Source organism: Carya illinoinensis, chromosome 8 (assembly GCF_018687715.1).
Source record: "Carya illinoinensis cultivar Pawnee chromosome 8, C.illinoinensisPawnee_v1, whole genome shotgun sequence".
Lineage (NCBI taxonomy): Eukaryota > Viridiplantae > Streptophyta > Magnoliopsida > Fagales > Juglandaceae > Carya > Carya illinoinensis.
In genome coordinates, this window is record NC_056759.1 from 33,452,294 (window position 1) to 33,475,975 (window position 23,682).

The 23,682-nt window shown below is 35.2% G+C and overlaps 2 protein-coding genes across 3 annotated transcripts; both read left to right on the forward strand.

The window, feature by feature from the left end:
• Positions 1-1,613: 1,613 nt before the first annotated feature.
• On the forward strand, positions 1,614-6,451 carry LOC122317886 (acyl-CoA-binding domain-containing protein 4-like). Its single transcript, XM_043134936.1, has 9 exons — positions 1,614-2,145; positions 3,542-4,069; positions 4,217-4,282; positions 4,549-4,715; positions 4,790-4,946; positions 5,031-5,121; positions 5,200-5,567; positions 5,685-5,789; positions 5,879-6,451. The coding sequence occupies exons 1-9, from the start codon at positions 2,014-2,016 to the stop codon at positions 6,182-6,184; spliced, it is 1,920 nt and encodes a 639-aa protein (XP_042990870.1). The 5' UTR covers positions 1,614-2,013; the 3' UTR covers positions 6,185-6,451.
• Positions 6,452-12,541: 6,090 nt separating this feature from the next.
• LOC122318731 (ABC transporter F family member 4-like) lies at positions 12,542-21,161 on the forward strand. 2 transcript variants are annotated; one of them, XM_043136312.1, is made up of 7 exons: positions 12,542-12,943; positions 13,650-14,279; positions 18,897-19,590; positions 19,752-19,852; positions 19,959-20,048; positions 20,243-20,370; positions 20,842-21,161. In XM_043136312.1, exons 2-7 carry the CDS (start codon positions 13,683-13,685, stop codon positions 20,984-20,986), a joined length of 1,755 nt encoding a protein of 584 aa, XP_042992246.1. In that variant the 5' UTR covers positions 12,542-12,943; positions 13,650-13,682; the 3' UTR covers positions 20,987-21,161. The 2 variants fall into 2 exon arrangements, with proteins under 2 accessions (XP_042992246.1, XP_042992248.1); XM_043136314.1 differs by having other exon boundaries at positions 13,653-14,279.
• The last annotated feature ends 2,521 nt before the right edge of the window (positions 21,162-23,682 follow it).

Below are 23,682 nucleotides of genomic sequence, written 5' to 3' on the forward strand. Positions count from 1 at the left end.
CGTTTGGATATAGAAATGATTTTATCTCAAATCATTTTATTATTATAATTTTTTAAAATTTTTACATAAAATATAATAAACAATTTAATATTTTCAAATCTCAAAATAATAATTTTATTAAAAAAATATTTTAATAATATTTTATTCAACTTTTAAATTTTATTTAAAATTATCTTATTTTATCTCACTGTCAAAACTATACTTGAATGTGTTGAATTAACCCCTCTTGCTTCATTGAAACATATGGATAAGGAATTGTTTAGAAAATATTAATAACTAAAATTATTTTTTAAAAATATTTTTTGTTTATTATTATTATTTTTTTTACGAAAATCATAAAATAAGAGAAAGAGATTAAGTTTAAAAAAAAAAAAAAAAATCAATGCAGGGAGGCAGGCAGACAGACAGACACTGGTACCATAAGCCTAAAAACTCTCCCGTGTTTCTCGCGTGTACTCTACCCCTCTGTCTCTCTTTTTACAATATCCATTGATTCCATTCCCAATTCCCAAACAAATCCACACTATTTCTTTTAGCGTTTTCCCAATCTAATCTCCGCATAATATATATTTCCACAAACGCGTAGGATTCAGGAAAATTATTTTATCCATAAAAAATAATGTAAAAATAAATCTATAAATTGATAATTATAATAAGTTATTATAAATTAAATTATTTTTATTATAAATTAAATTTAATAATTCACATTAAATCACGTAAGCTTATGAGTTTATTTTTATGTGCTCTCTTTATATATATTGTACTTCTCATGTCAAAAATATTTTAGATATAAAAGATTACATAAAATTAAATATATAAATTGATATGATTTGATGTGATATATCAGATTATAAAAAATTATAAATACTGCAAAATCTAGAGATTTTTTCAATCCATGATTTGGATCAGGATCAAACTAGATCGTGGATCCAAAAAAAGGTGAGCAAATCTTAAATTTTAATAAAAAAATAATTATTTTACAGAGAAAGCACGATATTTATTCTTCCTAAAACTATATAATATTATTTTATGGATTTGGTGAGAACACAACCCCAAGGGTGGCAGTATAGCCACCGGGAGCTGGAGCTACCGTTAGTATGTTTTGTTTTTTTTAATATATGTATTTATTTAATATTTTTAAATATATATTTTTAAAAATTTATAATATTATTAAAAAATAATTTCTTAATCACAAAATTAAAAAAATAAAAATAAAAATTACCAGCGTAGCTCCCAGCCAGCGGTGGCTTTAGCATTATTCCAACGGTTTTTCTCAAAACTAAAGAATTTTACTCGCAACACAAAGCTCCACACTTCCCCGAAGAACCCTTGAGGAAAGTGACATTTCTAGATCCACATCAATAACCCACCTTGAAAATTGGGGCGTGAAAGAGAGATTGAGAGCAACTTGGCACGACCATCAATCCCAATGTCACGTTAACAAAGAAAGAAAGTGAGAAAACCATGTGACATTAAAAGCAACGTCACTCTCTAACTTGTACTGTCAAAAACCTCAAAACCCCATGCACCTTGGTCCTTCTTCATCATTTTCCACAACCCAATGCCCCCACACTCCCATCATTTTCAGCAAGACAAATATGAAAACGTAAAGAAACTACTCATAAACAACTCACAACAAAAAATAAAGGAAAAGAAATAAACAGTCCGTCTTTCTCCTACTTCATACACATGATTTTACATCATCGGTCAATGTTCTTCGAGCTTATCCAACCACGTAGTGTATGTTTCTAGTATAGAAGATTTTAATACGGAGAAAAACGTTCTTTTCACCCCGACCCTCTGTTGCTGTTGGTTGACAGTGATTTGGGACTTGAAAGCGCCCATCTTTTCATGTCCATTGACACTGATTGTTGATACATCACTCGGCTTGCTCATCTCCTCTTTTGTAGCTTTATTCCATTCTCTCATCTTCTATTTCTTTAACTTTTCTCAAGCACTGTGTTGAAGAAATACCAGACTTGTGCTGCTCAGAGAAGGAGCGTGTGTTTGATAATGGGGTCTTTGGGAGGTGAAACTGCGAAAAAGAAGGCAATGTGGCTCTATCCAAAGGTTTTGGGATCCAATCCGTCCGAGAGATGGGGGCATTCTGCTTGCTGTTCTCCTGGGGTTGTTTACGTGTTTGGGGTTTGTATAATTTATGAAGTACAAATGATTTTTCGCCTTTAATGCTCCAAGGATAGCTTTTTTCTTCTCTAATTGTGGTTTTTGAGGCTTCTCATGGTTTCACTTATTTGAAATGCTGCCTTAAAATGCAGAAATCGTTTCCTTTAGGCAGTTGTTCTGTTATAACCGGTAGCAATTTATTTATTTATTATTTTTTCCTTTTTGCGTTTATTTGATGTTATTTTCATTTGGATACTTGTACTCTCTTCTTTAGTTTTGAAACAAAGTTATCATTGGCTTAAGGTTACATACACTTTCTTCACTGGATACTGCTTCTTCCTAAATTTATCTTCTTTTGTGTCTTGTTGGAGAGTATTGACTTTATTTTCTTGGATTTTTGTTTCTCTAATTAGTAGGACAGTTAAGAGGTAGGATGGGCTTTCTTGAAATAGGGAATATTTTTTTCCATTTGCTTTTCTTTTATCCTTCCATTTCCTTTCATCTACTTGTTTCCCTTCTTCTTTAGTATCTTTTCCTGAAAATTTTGTAGTGCTTGCACATAAAATGAGATTAGTTGTGTTTCTGACAATTTTTCTGGTTCTGAGATAATAAGTAGTGCATAACAAAAGTTTGATGTTCTGGTTTGAAAATTTGATTCAGAGGATAAATACCAGTATTACACTTTTCCTATTGATGATACTCAAACACTTTAATTTCTTTCTAACTTTTCCTTCCCTCTTCCAATTTTTTCGAGAGAAGGAACGCTTTCTAAAAGATGTTTAGATGACAAGAGAGGTTTTACTCGCTGAATTACATGATTTCCTTAAATACACTACTATGATTTTTCTTTTGAGTTGACCAGTCTTTCCCAGAGAGTTCCTCTGGTGGTGTTTGTGTTTAGCACTAGCCAAAAATGGTTAGCGGTACCTATCAAAAGGATCCTGTGGTTCAAGCTTCTTCCACTCTAATGGGGTATGGTAATTTTTCTTACTGAAAAAAGCAGGGGTGGTGAGGGGTGGAAGGGAAGATATGGATGAAGCACTTCAGGTTTCAGCCTTCAGACTTTTGTCTTGAAGAATGTCTCTGTGTTGCTTTTTCTCTGATGTTCAATTTGATGCGCCCTCTGGGGGAGAAATATGTCCTCCACATTCAGCTATACTCTCCGGGATCATTTAAAATATAGAAAATCCATTATTTACTTGGCCTCTACGAGCTTAAACACCTTTATGTTTGACAAAGCAGAAATCAAGATTTCATGTTTCTGTCTGCAAGATATAATTTACTGAAATTGATGTTATCTGGCTATGTTAACTAACTACTATAGTTAGATCCTTTAGAACTACATGTTACTGTAATGCAATATTTGTTCCCATTGGTATCTCAAAATTGATCTCTTCTCTTTCACTGACTGTTTCAGGGATGTTGTGGGGGTTTGCATTTCAGTGACGTCCTTGCGCTGCATCTGGATTCAATGGTTTGGAACACTCTTGTAACCACGGGTCAAGGACCCGGCCCAAGAGACAGCCACAGTGCTGTTCTTGTGGGGCACAGGATGATAGTGTTTGGTGGTACAAATGGTTCTAAGAAGTTGAATGATCTTCATGTGTTAGATCTTAAATCCAAAGAGTGGATACAACCTGAATGTAGAGGGACTCCACCATCCGCCCGTGAAAGTCATACTGCCACGCTTATCGGAGATGATAAGATGGTTATATTTGGGGGTAGTGGAGAAGGAGAAGCAAACTACTTGAATGATTTACATGTTCTAGACCTCAAGACTATGAAATGGACTTCTCCTGAGGTGAAGGGTGACGTACCTGTTCCTAGGGATAGTCACGGTGCGGTTTCATTTGGTAACAAGCTTTTTGTTTATGGTGGGGACCGTGGTGATCGTTATCATGGTGATGTAGATATGCTTGATATGGAGACACTGACTTGGTTAAGGGTATGGGCATCCCCTCACTATTTCCTCATATTTTCAGCACTTCACTTATGGATGAATAGCTTTAAATTTCTACATGTTTTGGAAATATATATTGTTTGAAATACATGCAAGAATCCTCATGATTGCTTCATTTTTTTTACCCACCAGTTGGCAATTCAAGGATCCTCGCCAGGTGTTAGAGCAGGTCATGCTGCTGTGAACGTTGGGACAAAGGTAAGTCATGTTACTAACACGTCACAGCATATAGACGCTGCAAAGACTTGAGTTATTTCCATCTATTTTCACGTTGTTATGGAAGTGGGGCTCTACATTATCTGCAGTTAATTCCAAGATTTTCATTTATGGATGGTGATTACTCCACCTATTTTGTTGGATGATGGTTTTTGATTTTTCATTGTATTGGATAGATTAACACAGAGATTTGAAACCTCATCAGTTTCTGAAAAGACAGAAGTCCCTGTGCTCTTCATGATTTGCAGGTCTATGTCATTGGAGGGGTGGGAGACAAACATTATTACAATGATGTTTGGGTCCTAGATGTGAGTACTTGTTCATGGACTCAGCTTGACATATGTGGCCAGCAACCACAAGGACGCTTTTCTCATGCAGCCATTCTTACAAACTCAGACATTGCCATATATGGAGGGTAAGTTCTCACATCAAACTTTTTAGCTTATTGTTTATGCGTAGTATCCTCAAAATTGAGAGTCTCATTTGCAGGTGTGGGGAGGATGAGCGTCCTCTCAACGAGTTTTTAGTCTTGCAGCTTGGGGCAGAGCACCCCAATGGCCGATACAACATTTCGATGTGCAAAATTTTTGGAAACCATTGGAATCAAGAGAAGAGAAATTTTCAAAGAGAAGCAGAAAATAACGCGGTACAAAACTTTGCATGGATTTTCAAGATTTTATATCTCCTTTATAATACTTTTATTAAAATGGAGAATTATACTTTGGAGCAGAAAAATGCGCTCATCAGGAACAATATAGCATTAATAAAGAGAGCTCATGAACCAGAATCAGAGACAAAAGAATGTTTTGGCTTTAGTTCAGGTTCGTTTTGAAAATCAATATATCTTTGCCTCAGGTAGGCGTGGAGGTTTATGATAGATTTTCTTCATTATCATTTAGATATGTTGCATCCAAAGAGAAGAAGAACTGCCACTTCAAAGCCGTGGGAGGCTGAATTGGAACAAGAAGAGCATTCTCTTTCACTTTCTCAGCATTCGTCTTCCTCACAATCTGATCAAGAACAGGCCTCGCTTAAAAAATTGAATGATTCCATCTCAATCTCTCAAGGATTTCATTTGTTTAAGCAAATTCCAACCAATTACCAATCTAAGCTCAGAAATATAGCCCAAAGAACTCAACAGGATATTCAATTTCTAGGAGAACATCAAAACCAGCTAAAATTGGAACAATGTCTTCATGTTGTTCCTACAGACCAATATTCAGAAGTAGAGCAGACATCATTGGGAGGAAGGCCTGCTCAATCCCTCGTAAGAAATGGTTTTACCATGATCTCTTTTAACGCACTGTCAATTTTCACTGACTTGTTTTATGCCTATACCATTTCCATTTGATTATGCTATTGAATTTTACTTTTTACCCCTTAGATTGGTGCTGAGGTCCGAGGTAAAGTTGATGGAGCCTTCGATGCTGGTCTCCTGATGACAGCAACTATTGGTGGGAAAATTTTTAGAGGGGTATTGTTTGCACCGGTAAGTGTCGAAAACTTCAACTTCAAGTTCCAAATGGTAATCTTATGGAGAGTATCTGAGCTCTTTACGAGACTGAACTCATTAACCAGGCACCTGGAGTTGTCTCAAGAGGAACAATTCTTGCACAAGATCCTTCACCTATGTCAAGCCAGATTGCAGTTAATCAACCCTACCCGCAGAACATAAACCATTCGGGATCCTTCAAGTCGTTGCAGCAGGCAATGAAACATTCCACCCCAGATTCCGGTCACAGTTTCAAGCAAGCTCAAGTGGTTCGACAATATCCACTCATTAGAACTGCTCCGTCTTCAACCAAAGAGCTGAAGCTCAGAAGTGATCTCCAAGGTGTGGTTCTAACACTAGGAGGGCCTGGAAGTGGCCATGGCATATCATAAACACATCTGAATTCCGCATCAGGATGGACATTTGATCCTTGTAATTGAATAAATTTTGTAACTCGAATGTTGTCTCTTTCGTGTTTTTTTTTTTTTTTAATTTTTTGGTTTGATTAATTATTATTGGTTTTACTTTCTGGCTTTCGGAGTTAGGTAAGTTAGTTGGTCCCCTGTATCAACCATTGGCCTAGATGTTTGTTTCTTAGATGGTGTAATGTTTATAACCAAGACTTCCTTTCTAACGTTGTTAGCGTGCTTTGTTCAGTCTATAAGACTTTTCCTGTGTTCTTCTTTAAAGATAGGAGACGTTTGAATTACGGATTAAAGAAATTTACAACTTATTTTATAAAAATGCTTCCAATTTAACAAAATAACTTAATTTGTTTTTGTAGAAAGTTATATCTTTATATAAATAAAATGAAGTTATTTTCTCAAGACGTGTTTAGAGTTGATGTGTAGCTGCTATGGGGGAAAAAATCTTTAAAAATTATAAATGTCTAGTTGAGAATCTTAAAGTTACGATCAGAATAAGAAAGCAGTTGAGTTCATCTGAGTTAAGTTTAAATTTAAATTTAGTTCAACATCCAAATACATAACTTCAAAATCACTAAACATCATTAAACTTAAGATCTCTTTACACTTGGGATTCACAACTTTTTTTAACTCAATATCTTTTTATACGCAAGACCTATAACATTTTTTAACTTTTTAGAAATATATCTAACCTCATCTTAACTTTCAAACACATCTAAACTCATTTTAGATGGGTCCCATAAAATTTACTGTATTATCTTAACTTATTACTATTCATAAAGAATTCAATTTATTTAAGGTCGGCTTAATATCCAAATGCAACCAAAGTGTAATGCACGTGTTTGATTCCTATGCATGAAATGTGTCAAATTTCATTAAGTAAACAAATGCAAAAACTTGCAATAATGCCAAAAAAACATATTATACATACCTATAATATTTTGACACTAATCCATGCCAAAGTGAAATGTACAGTTTAGTAGTAGATCATTGAACAATCAAAATAGTCTGATGACCCATGCTTAATCAAGGGAAATAGTTTGAGAGCACATACTTCATAGATGTTTAGCCCAAATTTAATTCCAAGGCGAGCGACAATATTGAACACTCTACTTGTATTCCAAGCAAGCAAGAGTGCTCGTACTCTGAATGAGTTACAACATCCCCTGCCAGGGGTAGGCACTTCAGTCACCCTGAGTATGTGCTTGCCCCAGGCTAGTAGTATAAAGAGCATCAAGAAAATTAAAGTGCTTACTACCTAAACGAGTAATGTGGAGAAAGAAAGTGCTCACCCAGGCTAGTACCCCAACAAGAACGTGGAAAGGGATAGACCTAATGCAGTAGGTGAGCACCCCAAGAGCCAAGTTCGCCCCCAACAAGGTAAAGTGCTCGCTCGGAGGCGAACACCACGGGAGGCAAAACGCTCATACCCTGAGCAAGCTAAATGAGAGGCAAAAAGCTCCCCACCCCTATGGTCTCCTCCCCCCCTCCCCAACCTTGAGGGGTGAGCACAACCAAATGACAAACGCAAAAGATGTGAGTCACTAGACGGTGAGCACCTCGACAAAGTGCTTGGTACTTTGAAGGCAAAGAGTTTGTACCGTGGGAACAAAGTGCTTATAAAGAATGGGATTGACACAAAGGCTTGTCCAGTCCATGGGAAAAAATGTCGCCTTTGCCAACCCCAACACAATGAGCACCGAGCACTTTGATTGCAACATTGAGTTTGGTCACTAGGAGGTGAATGCTTGGGAGCTCAGCCCCCAAGCATATGTGCCCCATTTTTTAGCATGGTCAATTTAAGCTCTCAAGCATACGTGCTCCTTTCTCGAGCTTAGTAGATTCAAGCTCCCAAGCATGTGTGCTTCATTCTTGGGCACAGTCGGAGACCACCAACATGGTGATCATCCAACACTTTGATCAAAGCATGGTCTTCACAAGCCTAAGCGCTCGTCTTGCCTTTGCTTAGGGTTTGGTTCCCAAGCATGTGGGCTCACCTAAACCACAAGAACAAATGTCAACTTTGGCCAACCATAGCATGGCAAGCATCGAGCACTTTGATCATGACATTGAGTTTGGTTACCAAGAGGTGAATGCTTAGGAGCTCAACCTTGAGCATGCATGCTCCATTTCCGAGCATGGTAGCCAACCTCAGTATGGCGAGCACCTAGCACATGGTTGCCACTAGCCTAAGCACTCATCCTACCTTTGCTCGAGAGTTTGGTTCCCAAGCATGTGGGCTTGCGAGAATGTCGACTATGGCCAACTACAACATGGCAAGCATCAAGCACTTTGATCACAACATTGAGTTTGATTGCCAGGAGGTGAATGCTTGGGAGCTCATCCCTGAGCATGCATGCTCCCTTTTCGAGCATGGTACTCAATCCCAGTATGGCGAGCACCCAACGCATGGTCGCCTCAAGCCTAAGTGCTCATCCTGTTTTTGCTTGAGAGTTCAGTTCCCAAGCATGTGGGCTTGTTAGACTACGAGAACAAATGTTGACTTTGGCCAACCCCATTATGGCGAGCACTGTGCACTTGATCGCAACATTGAGTTTGGTCACTAGGAGGTGAATGGTCGGGAGCCTTGCCCCCGAGGACACATGCTCTGTTCTCGAGCATGGTCAATTTGACTTCTCAAACATGGTCAATTCAAACTCCCAAGCATGCATGCTCCTTTGGCGACCATGGTCACCAAACACACAGCTAACATCGAGCACTTTGATCACCAGTTTAGATACATAAAAGAAGCAGGAAGTGTATTTTAATCAACACAACTATAAGAAAAATATGAACTTTGAGATAAACTCATTCTATTATCACAAGTAAAGATAAATTTAATAAATTTCGATTGCTACTTTGAGCTAAACTCAATCTCTTATCACAAGCACTTTGAGCCCCATTTACTTATTTGTTTATTTTGCCATTAAATTTTGGTTGCTAATAGTGGAATCACATAAATTAAAATATATATTTCTTTTTTGTATTAATTAATACGATTTTCTCTTGTGATGTGTTTAATAAATAAACATAGCAAATTTCATTAATGACTAAACTAACACACGTGTTGATTTGATTCCCATGCTGCCACACACAACACGGATTTCATTCCACCCAAAGTACGAAGACTTTTGGATGGGTGACGACTGACGAGTGTGGGGACTCTCAGAAACAACTCCCGTGCATCGCGCGCGACGCTGTCGTTGTGTCCGAGAACAAAAGGAAGGACAAAAAGCGTCACTGTCAGCCGTCCGATCTGTCTTCCACGTCATCCACACCCGCGTGGGCATCCCAACCATTGATGTGAACTCTGTCTTTGGGACAACGAGAATCTCTTTCCTGACGTACTCTCTGACGTTTTTTTATCTTTTTGGGCCAGAGTGCCAGAAGCTCATTGGGTCGAGATGGGCTTTCTTTCTTTATAAAACCATTGAAAGTTGCATCTCTTTGTAGGCTGCGGTGGGTAAAGTGAAATAATTTCCTATTATTTGTTATTATTTATAAATTAGTTATTATATTTTTATTAATTTTTTTATTTTTTATTTATCATTTAAAATCACATCAAAGTTCTTTCAATTTGTCTTTTATTGTATTTTAGTTATTTTTTTAAATGTTAAGAAAATACATTTATTCAATAGTGATAACGTTTTTAAATATTTAAAAATAAAAAATAAAAATACACTAATGGCATTTTGAGGGACAAACTATTATTTTTATGAGTTTTATTACATACAAGCATAATTACGCTCTAATGAATGTACCAATACTGATTTATTCATACTTAAAATTTAAATTAACACTATTTTCAATAAAATTTACTTTTTGACCAATCACATTATATTAATGTACAGATTAGTACATAATTATACTTGCAACTATATTTTTTCTATTTTTATTATTCATTAACTCCCATTTTAATAATAATAATAATAATAATAATAATTTCCTATACAAAACAAGAACACATTGATTGAAAACAATTATCATGAATTTATTTATTTTCTTACAAAAAATGGAAGAGATTTCTAAAAAATCAGTATCATCTCAATTTATTTTTAAATTAGAAAAATTCTATATATTAGGTTCTCGTACCTTTTTTATTTTACTATGATGAGATAATGTTATCCATCAACTTTTATGTTTTTATTTTTTAACAAATAAAAGACAATTTAAGAATGATGAAAAGTGTATTTATATAATATAATAAAAATAGGATATTATTTAAATTATTTATTTCAAGTAGACTTTGTACTCAACAATCAAATGACACTACACGTAGTTTTTTTTAAAATAAAAATATAGTAAATAAAAATATATAAAGACATTCTATTATTTGGTTAATTACCTATAAATGCTTTTCGATCAATGCCCAAATTATCATATAAATTCTATTATTTAGTTCACCGTTAAGGTCATGAGTTCAGTTATATTGTTGTGTATGTTTATTTTTATGGAGTTCAGTTATTTTTTATTTTTCCTTTAATAAAGTTTTCACTTAAGATGTAAATATAGGGATAAAATATTTTGCACTCTAAACTACTAAAATTAATACAAAAAAGTAATACTACATATAATTGTGGAGTGCGTAAGTGTCGTGCAATGGCTTTGAAAAAGAGTGAGATCTACTGTTAAAAAATTAATTTTTTTTTCATATGAGTCTCGTATTTATTTATTTTTTTTCAAAATGATTATGCAACGTTTATACACTTACGACTGCAATTATCATTTCTCATACATTTTACTCTCAAGTTATCAAAAATAAAACTTTATACATTCTACAAAGGTCAAATTTTTTAAATTGCACCACATTATTATCTTTATTTATATTTTTCCTCTTTTATTTTGTAATTAAATGATATGACGTATCAATTTTAAAAATTTAAGAATAAGGTATAAAGTTAGCAATCTTTTACTCATTATTTTTGATAATTTATTGTAATTGCATAAACTGCATATGATACGTGTCATCGATTGACTGCCGTGTAAGAAAAGATTAGAGCCAGCCCTATTTTTAGATAGAGAGACTTCTCTTTCTCTCTATAAACCATCTCCAAATCTCCATTCCTCCCTCATTTATTCCTCCTCTCCTTCATCTTTAGTTTTCTTATTTCATTTCTTTTTTTATTTTGGTTATTTTTCTGGACTAAGTATGGTAGAAGGCCGATGTGTTGCTCTCCGGTATCTGATGACCACCACACGCCCTATTGTAGGTTTTCCAATGCGTCGATCTTTATTAGACAGGTGAATAATTTTTTCAAACGGTGTTATACATTAGTCACACGCACAGTCCAAATTAGGCACGTAAAAATCACACGCCACCGCAAAGGGTGCTCCTTTTGAGGTGAAAAGACATAGATCCGTATTTTCAATATTAGAGAAAAAAATTATAAGTAAAGTGATTGTGATGGGGCATGAAAGCCACGTGCCACCCTGAAAGTATAGCGATTAGTTATATCTAAAGTAATCGGTGGCCCTAGACCCAAAAAAACCAAACGTGGTGGCAAAAATCGGAAACAGGAAGGCAAGTGAGAGCATTAATATTGGTTTATGCATTAATTTAGGTAGTTTTTTATTAAAGAAAATGTTAGTATGTCTCACGAGTTTTTTCTCTCATTTTAACTGCTTATAATAATTAAGGAAATGACTTTTAGTGTATTAATATATATTTTTTATTTTTTTAAAATGTTTTAAAAAAATTAAATATGAAATTTGTACTAGCCATAATAATAATATTTTTTTATTATTTATTTATTAATCTAATTTTTAATATATATATATATATATTATATCCATCAAATAAATTTCATTTTCATTTCCATCATTTAAAAAACAACAACCTCTGGATTAAAATACATCCACAAAATATAAAAGCATCCAAACACATACAGATAAATAAAATTAATATCCTTCTCAAATTATACAAAGAAAACAATGTAAAAATGAATAAAATAGAATAATGCAATATACTATCATGGAGTAATTATTTTAAAAATAAGTAATATTATTTAATATTTATTTTTTGTCATATTCTCATCATTTTATAATATGATATTAGATAAATGAAGATTATTTATTATACTTCACTTTATTAATCTATTATTTAATACATATAATGAAACGGTAAAAGTATAATAAGAAAATAAATTATAAATATATATTTTAAAAAAAAATTAATTTTTTATAAACTTTATATTTATTTTTTTATAAAAGATTACTTTAACACTTATACATTAAAATATCATTTCTCATTAAATTATTATTAAAGTAGAAATTTGGGTCTCAGCTAAATTCACAGACTAACAGCAAAAGCTAAGATGTACGAGGGGTGCGTATATCAATTAGCCTACGCACTCACCTGCATCGCCAAGGCGCACCACCAAGGGTCTGGATCTATGAAGGTTGGAGAGAGAGAGATGGGGGACCCTGAAAACAACAACAAAGACAACAGTAAGATAGGCTACAAGGTGGTGACCCAACAAATGCACAGGACCATTGATTTTGGAACAATGGTGAAGATTATTTGTCCTCAAGTTCCTCTCATTACCTCTAACCTGGGAACCCACGTCTATATTTCCAATCACACCCCACCACCTGGCTAAATTTTCTAGCCTTTGATTTCAATGTGCAATTTTATTCCCCCTTCGTCCCTCTCCCTAGTCTATCAGGTTCAGCTAGTATCCTGGATGGTGATCTAGGGTTTTGACGATTTTGTTGTGACCCACAAAGGTAAGCTTCTGTATTTGATGGTTTTTTGGTGACTTTGTGAGGTTTGCACATGTGGGTATTGATTTTGGTTTATTTGTAAGGTTTTGGCATGTGGGTTTGCCTTGAAGTTAGTTTTTATGGTCATTTTGTGTTTTTTTATGGATGGGTCATCTTTCTGCGCCATTTATATGTCAAATATGTGATGTTTTCTTATATGGATGGATATGCAGATTTTGACTTGGAGTTGTTTATGGGTGTTTGTAAATGAGTGTCCTTCAAAATATGACCTTTTTTCATGATTAATAGATATTTTTACTTGATGGATCGATTTGGGCGTTTGTGATTTCTATTTTTTACATGATTCATTTAATTTTTTTTTTATTTATGCGTCTGGGATCTTTATTATTATTATTCACTTATTTGTTTTAGTTGTCTTAATTCGTTGAAGTAAATAGCAAAAAAAAAAAAAAAAAATCAGTTTATTGGCTTTGTTGTGGGGGGTTTTTCAGTTTTTGGAAAATCAAAGCTCACAGGAAATAGGTCTAGAATTCTGTTCTTTGTTTCACGTAACTATATAATCCATCCAATGTGAACTAGAAGAAACATTCTGTTTTGCAAATATTGACAAGCTTAATTGAATTTTCTTCCCTTTCTTGGTGTATTGTTTCTTACCATTTGTGTATCCTTTTCAACTTATCCATGCACTCTTCTATTTGAGAAATTACAGCAGCATTTGGCTGTGGTTGCCTTTTGGACTGTCATGGAAGCTTTTGGAAGTTTTGGGCTCAGTGATAAAAACAGCACCGTGAGGAAGAAGAGGAGTAATACGTTCCGTCGTCCTCGAAATGAATCACAGCTACCTCCAGATTACCATGATATTTCTTCCTTATCATCCACACCACCTTCAGATAATGCGAGCAAAGTATCAAGTGATGAGAATAATGATTATGGTTCAGTTACTCGTAAGAAAGAAGTCAATTTGAACCTATGCAGCTCAAGTGTGATCAATAATGAAAATGGAGGAGGATTTGGAGAATCTGATGAAGCTTCCATGAATGGTTCTTTCCGAGGAAGTAATAAACAAAAACATAGTGCAGTTGATTCCAAAAGACACAGTGAAGGTGTTCTTGCACCAGCTGATTGGAAAGGTACGAGCAAGGTGGTGCATTCTGGAGTTGTTTCAGATGGCTTAGGAAATGATAACAAAGTAAAAAAGGTTAAGCTTAAAGTTGGAGGTGTCATACGTACAATTCATCCAAAGTCAGTAACAGATGGTGCATCTGGTGTTGAGTTTCTTTCTACAAAAGCTTCTCGTGTTTCAGGTGCCCCAAGGCCAAAGCAGAAGCTGATTGCTCAGGTATCAAGTAGCATTAACCTGTATTTCAAAAATTTTCAAATCTGCATTGTTATTTGCAGCATGTTTGATTCGTACTCATCGTATTGCAAACTTATGGATGTTAGTTGGCTTATAAAATGATCGGGGTAGGTACATGTCAATTGCATTTTCTTTATTTCTACATAAGGAATCAGAATGCATGCAAAAAATTGAAACTTAAATTTCATGTTCACCTTTTCTAGATGTAAATGCATGCCGAACATAAATATGTCACACTTAAGGAAGAAACCAAGATTGTAATTTTGTGGGGCTTAATTTCTAGGAGTTGGAATAGGCCATTAGATTGTAATTATTTGAGGGTTACCTTTAACAATGTGCTAGGAAAAAAAAAAAACAAAGGAATGATGATGATAATAAAATAAGCATACCTCAGAAGAAGGATGAGGAAAAAATAGAGATTCAAGCCCAAAGAAAATAGACGTTTTACTAAAGTCACAAGTACACATAAGTTATGTACATTTTTTTATAAGTAAAATAAGATTTTATTTCATCAATTAAATAGGCAAATCCCAAGTATACAGGAAGTATGCATGGAGAACACCTAGTTACAAGTTTGGATCTAGAAATGGATACAAGAAAATTATGGGAACTAAGAATTCATATGACTTTTTAATTAGCAAGCCTACATGATTTAAGTACACACATTAAGAATGGGAAGCACGCTATCCAGGCCTTAATCAAAAGAGACTCCCTAGGTTGTGTTTTGATCAGCTTCTTATCCACCTTGATTGTGGAGGTCTTCATGGAGGCCCAAGGTACTTTAAGTTTGAGAATATGTGGTTGAAGTCAAAAGGATTTCTTGACAAAGTCCGACAATGGTGGTCTTCTTACCAATTTCATGGAAGCCCAAGCTCTCGCTTGCAAATTGAAGTCTTTGAATAAAGATTTGAAGGTGTGGAATGAGCAAGTGTTTGGTGATGTGGAAGGCCAAAAAAAACACTCTCTTGGAGGAACTCAAGGGATTGGAAGAGGGAGGGGGAACTATTTGAAGCAGAGAGGGCTTGTAAAACTAGCAGAGAGCGGGGTCATACGGAATAAAATCTGCTATGACCTATAAAAAAAAAAAACCCAAGTGACTGCGGACATTGAAAGGGTTTCTTTATTGGAAGAAATATCTTGGAGACAAAAGTCGCGAGCATTATGGTTGAAGGAATGTATAGATGCACCAAGTTCTTCCACCAGGCAACTAACTCACATAGGAGAAACAATGCTATTGAGATGTTGGTAATTGATGGGGTGGCTTCCTCCAACCAAACTGAGGTCACAGATCACATTGTCAATCATTATGAGAATTTGGAGACTAAGATTAGATGGGCTTGCTTTTGACGTTCTTGGAATAGCTCGAAGGGCCGTTTGACGAGTTAAGAGGTTAAACAAGTATTAAAATGCAAGGCAGGTGACAAAACTCCAGGCCCAAATGGCTTCTCTATGACTTTTTATAAACATGTTGAGAAGTGCTTAAAGAAGACATCATGGGGGTCTTCCATGAATTTCATGAAAATGGTAGGTTTGAAAAAAGCGTAAATGCAACTTTTATAGCACTCATACCAAAAAAGCCTAGCATTGTAGAGGTAAATGATTATCGTCCCATTAGCTTGGTGAGTAGGTTGTACGAAATTCTCTCCAAAGTATTGGCAAATAGATTGAGCAAGGTGTTGGAGAAGTTCATATCGAAGCCTCAAAATGCCTTTGTCAAAGTTAGGCAAATCCTTGACTCGGTGCTTATTGCAAATGAAAGTTTGGATGGTAGACTCAAGTTGGGAGAGCTATGGCTTTTGTGCAAGCTGGATATGGAAAAAGCCTATGATCATGTCAACTGGAGATTCTTACTTTACATCCTTGAGAGGTGTGGCTTTGGTATGAAATGGTGTACTTGGATCCATCATTGTATCTCTACGGCCTGTCTCTCTATAATTTTTAATGGCTCGCAAAAGGCTTCTTTAAAAGCTCATGAGGATTGAGACAAGGTGATCCTCTATCTCTGCTACTTTTTGTTTTTGTGATGGAAGTTTTAGTAAGATGATTTTAGGTGTCTTGGAGGGTGGGCTCATATATGGATTCTTAGTCGGGGAAGCAACTACTGCCTCGCTCAACATAGCTCATCTATTATTAGTTGATGATACCTTAATCTTTTGTGGAGCTAGCTACAATCAAATTCAAGTTTTGAGGGCTCTCCTATTATGCTTAAAGGTGTATCAAGGTTGAAGTTGTATTAGGGTCGAAGGTGAACTTGGAGTAGTGTCAGTGGGGAATGTTCCTAATGTGGAGAGTATGGCTTCCATTTTGGGATGTAAGATATCTCAACTGCCCATGAAATATCTTGGCCTCCCGTTGGGTGCTACGTTAAAGTTGAAATCTATTTGGGATGATGTTCTAGAAAAAATGGAGATGAAATTAGCTAGTTGGAAAAGGATTTATTTATCCTAAGGTGGTAAGGTCACCTTAATCAAAAGTACTATTTCCAATTTGCCAACTTACTTTCTCTCATTATTTCCGCTCCCCGCCAAGGTGGCTTATCACATTGAGAAACTCCAACATGACTTCTTTTTATTATTATTATTATTTTTTTTTGGGGGGGGGGGGGGGGGGGGGTAATAAATGATGAGTTTAAATTTCAGGGCCACAATATGCTCTCCCATTAAATGAGGATTGGGTATTCGAAACTTGAAATCTTTCAACAAAGCCTTGCTTGGCAAATGGTTGTGGAGATATCACTATGAACGGGGGCCTTGTGGAGAATCGTCATCAAATTAAAACGTGGGGGAACCATGGGGAGATGATGGTGTTCTACTAAGGTGAGTGGGCCTTATGAAGTGGGGTTTACTGTGGATAAGGGATATACGAAAAGGTTAGGATACATATGCAAGAAATATTTGCTTTACTGTGGATAATGGATCCATGGTCAAGTTTTGGCATGATACGAAAAGGTTAGTATCATATACGAAAAGGTTGTGGAAGCATATATGAAAAGGTTAGGATACATATGCAAGAAATATTTGCTTTACTGTGGATAATGGATCCAAGGTCAAGTTTTGGCATGATATATGGTGCGGTGATAGGACACTCAAGGAAACTTATCCACGAGTTTATGGTTTAGCAAGAATAAAAGAAGTCTTGATTGCTGACCTATTAATCATCTCCAATGAAATGTTACATTTCTTAGAGATGCTCAAGATTTGGAAATTGATGTTTTTTTCAGCGTTCTTTGATATTGTGTATTCCACCAACACAAACCCATTTCCATGGAAGAACATTTTGAAGGCCAAGAGGCAACTCTAAGGGCATCAGTTTTTGCATGGACGACTTCTTTGGGGGAAGATCCTCACTATAGACAACTTGAGGAAACGTTGAATCATCGTCATGGATTGATGCTGTATTTGCAAGAAGAGTGGAGAGTCTGCTGACCATCTACTACTTCATTGTGAGATTGCCATGACTTTGTGGAATGAAGTCTTTGCTTGGTTGGGACTAGCTTGGGTGATGCTGAGAAGGGTAAGCAACCTCCTCGCTTCTTGGAGAAGCATTTGGGGCAACTCTCAAATTGCATCAATATGGAAGATGATCCCAATCCTATGGTGTTGCATTTGGAGGGAAAGAAGTTTTGAAGATCAAGAGTGGTCAATGGATGAACTTCGAAACGTATTTTTCAATACTTTAATCCATTGGTCGATTGTAATTGATTTTCATGGCATGACCTTTCATGAATTCCTTGTATCACTAAACTGGCACGCTTAGATGTTGCTCTTGTATTTGTCCCGTATAGTTGGGCTCTTCTCTACTCTTTTGATCAATAAAAATTTGTTTACTAATCGAAAAAAAAGTACACACATTAAATGAATGATGTTAAGAAGAGAAAAGATTCGTTATATTTGTTACATGCTTTAAATGTGTTGAAAATTGGTGACAGTTAAGCAAATGAACATGTTATCTTTCACTAAGAGTTTTCCTCACAAAATTGGAAGTTTTATTTGTCAAAAAGTTTATATGTTTCACCATAAAAAATCATATTTAAAAATTTATAAAAAATAAAATAAAATAAAAGAGTTTAGAGAATAAGAGAGGTACTGGACAAAATTGGCAAATGAGACAACTAAAATCAAGTTGGTGGCAAGAAAAAAGGGCCTATTTACTAATGGGAAAGACCGGATAGGAGGAAGAAGTTAGATTGTATATATAGACGATTTTCATATGCATACAAGATTTTATTCTCATATTTTCCCTAAGTTCTTGTTTTTCCTCTTAATCTGTTATATCAACTTATCGTTACATCAGCCTCTTGTTATACACGGTTCATATAGCTTTTTCTGCGACTATTTTTTTTTGGGGGGGGTGGTGTTCTGCTTTGCTCTTGGTTCCACTGGATTTTTTTCTTGCTTTAATTGCTAGAAATTCCTTATGCCATTTCCTACTGGTATCTAGCAATAATTTATCCCTTCTGTTAGCCGAGAAGTCAATATTCTCTGACAACTTGCTTTCATCTTTCTGCGGCCTATTTGTGCAAAACTGTTAATAGTCCAATTATGAGATTGGGTAGGCATTTAAGTGGGGATGTCTATCTCATGTGTATATGATCTGCAGGACAATTCAGATGATGACAATCAATCCTTTACTCCAGATAAGAGGAATCGCTTACGAGGGGTTCCAAGGAAGGATTTCCCCAAGTATGGTTTCAATGTTGGAAAAGGTGATTCTTCAAGGAATAGGATAGCTGAAGGAAATATATCCACAAACCAAGATGATAGATATGAGCCTATTCGCAAGAGCAAACGGATCTCTAAGAGACGCTTGGTGGATGAAGCACTTGGTGATGGAGATGATGATGATGATGATGAGATTAGATACCTTGAAAAACTCAAAACATCCAAGGCTACCATGGATTACAGTGTGGAGTATGAAGATTATGAGGAAGAAGGGAATGGAAAGCAACGGAAGATATCAAGGGCAGTGAAAAGTAATGTTGATGGTGAATTCGATGTTGATGTGGATGGTCCTCATCCATTGAGATCGGGCAAGGAGGGTAAGAAAACTCGGTTTCGGAGGATATTTGAAGATACTGATTATGTAGAAGAGGAAGATCCAATCTCAGATGGTGAGGCCAACTCTAATAAAAGGAAAACAAGAATGGAATTTGTTGATTTATTGGGTGATAATAAAAAGGAAATGACAGTCACTACGCGTCAACGGGCCCTTCAAACTGGCAAAGATGTCTCTTCCAGCTTTGGTGCAAGTCTAATTGAGTTCCCAAATGGCTTACCACCTGCTCCACCTAGGAGTGCGTAATTTCTGCTATTCTGCTCTTCTGTCATTGTCATTGTTATTGTTATAGCTACGTTCTGCTGGTTATTGTTGAAATTTCTTTACATGTTAACCGTCTTTCTTTCTTTTTTTTGCTTCTTTTTGTTTTTTTTTTATTGGTTTTTTTTTTTTTGACAGAGCAAAAAGAGAAACTTTCTGAAGTGGAGCAGCAGTTGAAGAGAGCCGAGGCCCTTCAGAGACGTAGGATGCAAGTGGAGAAGGCAGCTAGGGAATCTGAGGTTTAGCCCCTTCCTTTTCTGATTTTTTTTTTTCCTTTGCATTTTGAATTGCATAAATAATGGATGTAATTCATGTGTTTTCCTTTCCTTTTGACTGGAATTTTAGGCTGAGGCGATTAGAAAAATCTTGGGCCAAGATTCAAGTAGGAAGAAGCGGGAAGATAAGGCAAAGAAAAGGCAGGAAGAATTGGCACAGGTAGCAAGTTATGCGTTAGTACTCTTGCTCTTATTCCCGGTCGTTGATTTGTTCTTTCCTTTTATATGCTACTCAAATATTCGGGCTGTCTTCGTCTGTTTTCATTAAAGAAATTATTTTTGGGCCAAAAAAAATTTAAAGATCATGTGATGAAGCATTACTCTCAATCTTCATACTTCTGTAATCTAATGCAGGAGAGGGCCGCAAATTCTATGGTAATTGCATCAGACTCTGTTAGATGGGTGATGGGTCCCTCTGGAACAGTTGTTACATTTCCTGATGAAATGGGCCTGCCAACTATATTTGATTCCAAGCCTTGCAGGTAAACAGAGAATTTTTAAGAATTCTTCTACCAATTCTCAATATTGTCTTTCAACCTTAATCTATTAGACTTCTTTTATATTTGGTCATCACGATCTGTATTAGAATTTTGTATCAATTCTCAATAAGTAGGTTGTCTTCCTGAGTGATTGTTTAGTAGGAGCAGGTTATTTGTTGAAGTTGCATACCTGCCATCAGAAGAACCCTTCAAAAATGTCTTCCAACCCTAATCTATTAACAAGTAAAAGGTTTCTTCTCTAAAGACTATAATAGATGGAACATTATGGATTGCTGGAGATTAGATTTTCTTGGACTTGTTTTCTTGCACATTGTTGCTCTGATGGCCCTATAGGTCATACAGGTCGAAGTAACCATGCTTTGTTAGTCTTTGCTCTTACCTCTATGACAGCTGATGGTTTGGTGTATTTTTTTAAACTGTCTTTTTTATTTTTATTTTTTATGTGGATGTCAGTTATCCCCCTCCCCGGGAGAAATGTGCTGGGCCATCTTGCACAAACCCTTACAAGTACCGGGATTCCAAGTCGAAGCTCCCCTTGTGCAGTCTCCAGTGCTACAAGGCAATAAATGAAAAGATGCAGCCTTTAACAGCGTGCTAATCAGGCGGATTTGGCCATATGGCCTTAATGTGTGTCATTGTGGATATTCTTGCACTGCTGTCTGCATTTTGCAATTAGATTCAATCCTGTGTACCCCCGAGATTAGTCGGGATGTTGTTCCTGGACACCCGGTGCCAATAAAAAAAAAAAAAAATGCTGTTTGTGATTTCCCTAATAACAGATCAAATTTCTGTGTATGAAAGAAATTATCTTCCCTCTTCTTGTTCCTTTTTATTTTTTATTTGTTTGCTGATATTGGCCTTTGTTCTTGATGGAGATTCTGCCATTCTTAATAATCAAGAGGATTATGCTGGGGGTAAAAAGAGCAGTGCTTTGAAGATTCATTGATATTTGTGTGAATTCCTAAAAAATTATGGTGAAATATTTGGATAGAAAGTTGAGTAGCAATAACATTTAAGTTTCTTTCTTACTTACTAGTGTTCTTTTTATGATGGGGAATGCAACAGGACCTTGAACTTGAAGGGAAACTTTGTTTACTTGGCATAAACATGTCCAAGTGTGATGACATGGATTTCCTTTTCAAGCATACTGGGAGAGATCGATTTCGTTGTCACAAATTCCTTTCCTGTAATATTGAACAATGAGTTTTGTTATGTATAAGTAAAATTACGTATTAATCTGCGTGTCAATACTAATTTATTTGTATTTAAAATTTAATTAATACTGTTTTCAATAAAATCTATTTTTTGACTAATCATAGTATATTAGTGTATATATTAATATGTAATTATGCTTGTAACTAAATTTTTTCTTAAACAATAGATTATATTTTGTGTACTTATCTGTATCCAATGACAATCTTTTACAATCTCATATACAACAAACTACATGCTATTTTTATTAAGTCAAGAAATCATCAAAAGTAAAACACTATCTCGTTTGGTTACACAATTCAAATAAGATAAGATGAGATGTTTTGTTAAAAGTTATATAAAATATTGTTATAATATAATTATTTTAATATTAATTTTGTTTTTAAATTTGAAAAAGTTAAAATGTTTATTATATTTTGTTTGGAAATTTATGAAAGTTGTAATAATTATATAAAATGAGATAGTTTAAGTATCCAAACCAGCATTTATATAAAATAATAAGTTGTATACAAGAAATATGATTAAATACCATACAATAATGAAATACAACCTACTAATTGTGAGCTCTATTTGCAATCATTGGCATTAGAACATAATTATGTATTTATGTTATTCTATTTTTATTTTAAATAGTGAAAGTGTTTCATTTTATCTTATTATTATAATTTTTTAAAATTTTAAAACAATAATAATATTAAAAAATAATATTTTAATAATATTTTATTCAACTTTTATATAAATTTATCTCATTTTATCTCACTATCTAAATCCCATTTTAGCGTAGCAAATATCGCCCATGTAAGTCTAGCACTTTGTGTGACGCCCCCAAATTCCGTTTGGGATCGGACGGACATTTGAAGCGTCGAGACATGCAACACAAGGTTACCTGCCCCCGTTCATGACATATAAGATGCAATATTCCTAACATGCATCTAACAATATGCAATATTCGCAGCGGATAAATTTTTTTCTTTAGCAATACTATGCACCAAATTGAAAATATCCCAAATGCTTAAAACATACTTCATACATAAAAATCCATTGAACAACTAAGATCACAACACTAGTCCAAAATGGTTATGATCCAAAAAGTAGTAGAGATGCAACTCAATCGTACAAGTAGTAATTTACGTTAATTACTATATCAACATTTATGTCGCACTGTCACTTAGTCAACTGTGTCTAGTTGATCAGCTCCTGATTCTCCTTCAGGTCCTGTAACAAGATCTACCATTCGGGGGGAATGGTAGTTGGGACTACCAAAGTGAGATTTGATTACAAATCTCAGTAAGTTAACAAAAAACTTCCACACAAGCTAATGATGCATGGATGACAGTAAAAGCATAAATGCATAATCAAATTCATAAGTAATTAAAGCATAACTTGGAGTACAACATAGCATAATTGACATAACTTAAATTGAAACATGAATTGAACTTGACTTGACATGAACTTGATCTGAAACTTGACTTAGCATGAACTTGCTTTGAAACTTGAATTAACATGAAAAATACATACTCCACAGTTGTTGTGGCCCCATGTATTTTACGTGTAAATACATACTCCACAATTGTTGTGGCCCCATGTATTCTACGCAAACTTGACTTAACATGAAAAATACATACTCCACAGTTGTTGTGGCCCCATGTATTCTACACAAACTTGACTTAACATGAAAAATACATACTCCACAGTTGTTGTGGCCCCATGTATTCTACGTGTAAATACATACTCCACAGTTGTTGTGGCCCCATGTATTCTACGCAAACTTGACTTAACATGAAAAATACATACTCCACAGTTGTTGTGGCCCCATGTATTATACGTATAAATACATACTCCACAGTTGTTGTGGCCCCATGTATTCTACACAAACTTATTCTTTAACTGCTTAAATACATACTCCACAGTTATTGTGGCCCCATGTATTCTACGTGACACAATTGCTGTGTCTCACGTAGTGTATGCGTCACAATTGCTGTGACCCCATACATAAGTAATCAAGATGAAACGTGACTGGAATACGAAAGGACTGGAGCCCTGACGTAACATAATGTGACTTAAATATAACTTGAAATACAT